Raw genomic sequence first — 3,866 nt, forward strand, 5'->3', positions numbered from 1 at the left:
ACTGCGGGCGGCCCCCCGGACGCGAACCAAGCAGACGCTGCTGTCCGCTCTCCCTGGAGTCGCCGTGTCCTCGCAGCAGGTGGGCACGGGCTCTCTCAGACCCCCGCGCAGCCTCCACTGCGTGGGAAGGACAGACGTCTGAGCGTCCTTTTTCTTCCTTGCCCTCTTTTTTCCAAACTCAGGATTATGACAGGTGGCTACAGGAGTTTAAGGAGAAGACCGTGGATGTGCTAAAGCAGCAGATGGTCACAACAGAGCCCCAGGTAAGCGAAGGGGCTGGAACGTGGAGGGGTGAGGGCCCCTGGGGTCACTCGTTTCTATTCCTCACCTCTCTCTCCGTCCCTTCCTTCTCTTCTCAGGATTCAGCACTTAAATTAAAAGAGGCAGAGGAAGCGCAAAGCACTTTACAAGCAGAATGTGACCAGTATAGAGCTATCCTCGCCGAGACGGTACGTTGCAGCCCTTTGCGCTGTTGTGGTCTTCCACCAGAAATACCACTTGAGGAGTTTCCTGGCAGCCCACTGACGATGGGCTCAGGGTGGGCATTCCTCAGCATGTTGGGGTCTGCTGCATGGAAGACTATTTGCCAGTGAGACATGGGCATAAGAGAAACCTGAATTTCTAGAGTTCTTCAGCCTAATTGTGTTGGAAACCTTCCTGGTGGCAGTGGGATGTAGCACAGCAAGGGCTGTGATGAGCAGGGTGGGTGAGCCAGCCTGGGAACTGGGAGCCCCTCATCCCACCGGGGCACCTAATTCTGTCGCCCATTCTTTGGCCCAAATCCTTGGAGAGGCGTTGGCTGTGCCAGAGCTTCCAGCCCTGACTCTGCTCAGCTCAGGAGGGCTGGAGGAGCCCTGGGGCTCAGCTGAGGCTTTGCCAACAGGAAGGGATGCTGCGAGACCTGCAGAAGAGTGTGGAGGAGGAGGAGCAGGTGTGGAAAGCAAAGCTTACGGTGTCTGAAGAGGAGCTCCAAAAGGTGTGTGTTTGTGGCTCGTGGAGCCGGGCTTGCACGGAGCAGAGGGGCTGTTGGCTGTGACGCGGACGGTGACCCCAACTGTGCCTGCCAACCTTGAGTTCTGAGACATGGGGGCTTTCTCTTCGCCCCAGATCCACCCCTCCTGTCACTACAAGCAGCCCCACCTCACACGAGAGCAAAGCCTCTCTCCCTCCTGGATCCCACCTCCCTACCTGGTGTGTGCCTAGACCCTGTCCGTGGAGCTGGAGGAATGCCTGCAGCTTCCCGGGTCAGGCATAGTGGTTGGGAAACACGTCACCGCTTCCATAATGCAAACTCCAACTCTTGGAAATCAGGCCGAGCCTCCTGGTGAGTGCTGGCTTGACGGGAGTAGAACACGTGCGGGGCTCTTGGACTCCCATTTTCAAAAGAACTTGGCTCGCTCTCAAAGCCCGGGTTGACCTTGGCGTTCGTTGAGCCTTCGGAAAGGAGCTGAGGGCCAAGCCACGTACTGCACATACTGTTGGGTCCAGCTGTCTGTCTAGCTCTGGGTAATTAAAACCCCCAGCCACCGTTGCCAGAGAGCCGTTGTGGCCCACGAGTTTGCTGGAGAGTGTGTTTCCTGAGCTCTCGTGACTTAGCTGGGATCTGGGAGAACTTGGCTGGCTGTGCCTTTTCTGCAAAGCAGACTTAAGTTTTGTCCTCCCTCTTGAATGCAGAACTGAGATGACGCTACTTTCCAGGGTCTGGCTGCTCCCCATCCATCACACGGGGGTTTGAAGTTAACTGGGGGTGCAGGGCGATGGGGGAGCCCTTGTACAAGAGACCTTGGTTTTCTCAGCCGGCTGCTGAGGGCTGGTGTAGGATTGTGCTGGGGATGACGTGGCTGGTGGAGCGCTGGCAGCAGGGTCTGCTGGATGGGATAGGAATGTCTGGTGGCTAGGGCAGGTCCCAGAGCAGTTCTGCCTCTCTGTGGAGAAGAAGTGAACTCCTTTCAAAAAAAAAAAATAATACTGGCAACCGTGGAGTCTCCTTCAAGAATCCGTCCAGGTTTAAATGCAAACCCCATGCTTCTTCTGGTAGCTTGGCTTCTCCTAATAGCAAAGCCTGCGACACCTCACTGGAAAGTCTGCCGTGCCGCTTCCAAACCAGAGGCGCTTTCAGTGGGAAACTTGCACTGGGTCTGGTGCCAGTTTCTCGGGTGTTGACTTCAGCCAGCTGGAATCCCACAGGCAAAAGCTGTTACCTTGCTCCACGATTTACGGTCTGGGCTTGTTGGACTCATCCACCCTGGGAAGAGGAGCTCCTGCCCTGCAGGCTGTGGTGTCGGGTCTCTTCCGTGCTTGGGTACAGGATGAAGTGGGAGAGGTGGGACACTAGCAGGCGTTTGGTTGAGTCAAGGTGCTCAGTGTACGCCACCGCTCACTGACCTTCTCTGATCCTTTCTGGCTTAGTCGCAGCTCCAGCTGAAATCCCTTGAAGACATGGTGGAGAAGTTGAAAGCAGATCTGCAGAGCACAGATCAGGTAAGGTGTCTTGGGTACAGGAGAAGGTCCCCATGCAGGTGCTGGACAGGTGTGTGCTGTGCTTGGGCTGAATCGGGACCCATCTCCTGACTTGCCTTGGGGAAGGGAGGCTTGGACCATGGGATGTTTGGGATGTATTGGACCTCAGTCAATCCCCTCCTACTTTCCTCCCTTTTAATCCAGCTAAAGGAATACACCTCTCTCCTGGAAACACAACTGGAAAATCACTTGGAGACAGCCAGCTCCGAACGCCAAAACTACACAAAAGAAGTTGAAATCGTAAGTGTGGCGGCCGATACCTTCTTAAACGCTTGTGTCTTCTAAGCCTGACTCACCACCTATCCGTATTTCGGGGATTTGAGGGGTGTCACGGGGATCTGCAGCTTTGCAGAGCAGGAGAAAACAGATGGAGGTGTTTGCTCTGGCCTGGGTTGTAGACATCTGAAGTCAGGAGATCCCTTGGCAACATGATGGGACAGGGAGATGCTGTCCAGTGCTTCTCGGTGGCCTGTGGGGTTTCTGTGGCACAGGTGGGATGAAGCTGTCTCATGGCTGTCTCTGAGCAGGCATCGACAGGCATGTTAGCAAGTGATGCCTCTTTGGGAAGGTGTTACATCATAAAAATGCCTCTTTGGGCCAAGGGCTCCAAAACCAAGGACATAAATGGAGGGGTTTTTATTCTTTCTGTTCCTCCTCGGCAGTTGAGGCAGCTCTTGTCAGAGTCCCAGGAGCAGCTGGAGGCAGCGAAGACAGAAACGCAGAAGCAGAGCAAGGAGCTGGCCCTGGTAAGGGAGGACGCCGGGGCTGTGCTGCTGGGACCCGGCTGCTTGGCTGGGCACCGGCTTGCAAACCCAGCTGCGGGGCTGGCATCCTCGAGGAAGGCACAGCCAGCGCACAGGAAACCCGGTGCTGCCGGCCACCAGACTGATCCGGCTTTCGGAGGGGTTGTTTGAGACCCAGGAGGAGATTTCTGTTCGCCTGCCTTTCCTCCCGTGAAGGGGGTGGGAAGGAGGGAGGGCAGCAAGGCTTGCGCGAGCTGGCGTGTGGCAGATAAAGCCAGCTGCCGCACCACGGGACACGGGTTACCCCAACACCACCCTGGGGCAGGGGTTTGGGTGCCTTAAGCATCCATCTATCTGCCTCTGGATGGGAGGGCTGTGCCATGCAGCCTGTGTGGAGGGGTTGCTGGGGGAGCTGAAGGATGGGGCTAGGTTTCTGCAGGGGGAGAGGACTGGGATATAGGGCTGGGGGGGAGAGGACAAGGGTATAAGGCCTAAGAGACCTGCCAGAACCATGAGGGATTTTGCTTTTAAATCCTTACTTTGATTGTGAGAGGCTCAGGAGGTATTTTTTTAAATCCTCGGTGGTACCAGTGGCTTTTTTTT

At 55.9% G+C, this 3,866-nt stretch overlaps 1 protein-coding gene across 1 annotated transcript in view; it reads left to right on the forward strand.

Moving 5' to 3' along the window:
- Nucleotides 1-3,866, forward strand: part of RRBP1 (ribosome binding protein 1) — a gene marked incomplete at its 3' end in the record, with an annotated part of 20,097 nt that overhangs the window by 12,463 nt on the left and 3,768 nt on the right. Inside the window, exons 13-19 of the mRNA XM_010151058.1 lie at nt 19-79; nt 183-263; nt 360-449; nt 884-976; nt 2,410-2,481; nt 2,665-2,760; nt 3,183-3,266. Of these exons, the coding sequence (XP_010149360.1) occupies nt 19-79; nt 183-263; nt 360-449; nt 884-976; nt 2,410-2,481; nt 2,665-2,760; nt 3,183-3,266 (577 nt within the window). The remainder of the gene's footprint in view (nt 1-18; nt 80-182; nt 264-359; nt 450-883; nt 977-2,409; nt 2,482-2,664; nt 2,761-3,182; nt 3,267-3,866) is intronic.

The sequence above is a fragment of the Eurypyga helias genome, unplaced genomic scaffold (assembly GCF_000690775.1).
Source record: "Eurypyga helias isolate BGI_N326 unplaced genomic scaffold, ASM69077v1 scaffold20644, whole genome shotgun sequence".
Classification (NCBI taxonomy): Eukaryota; Metazoa; Chordata; class Aves; order Eurypygiformes; family Eurypygidae; genus Eurypyga; species Eurypyga helias.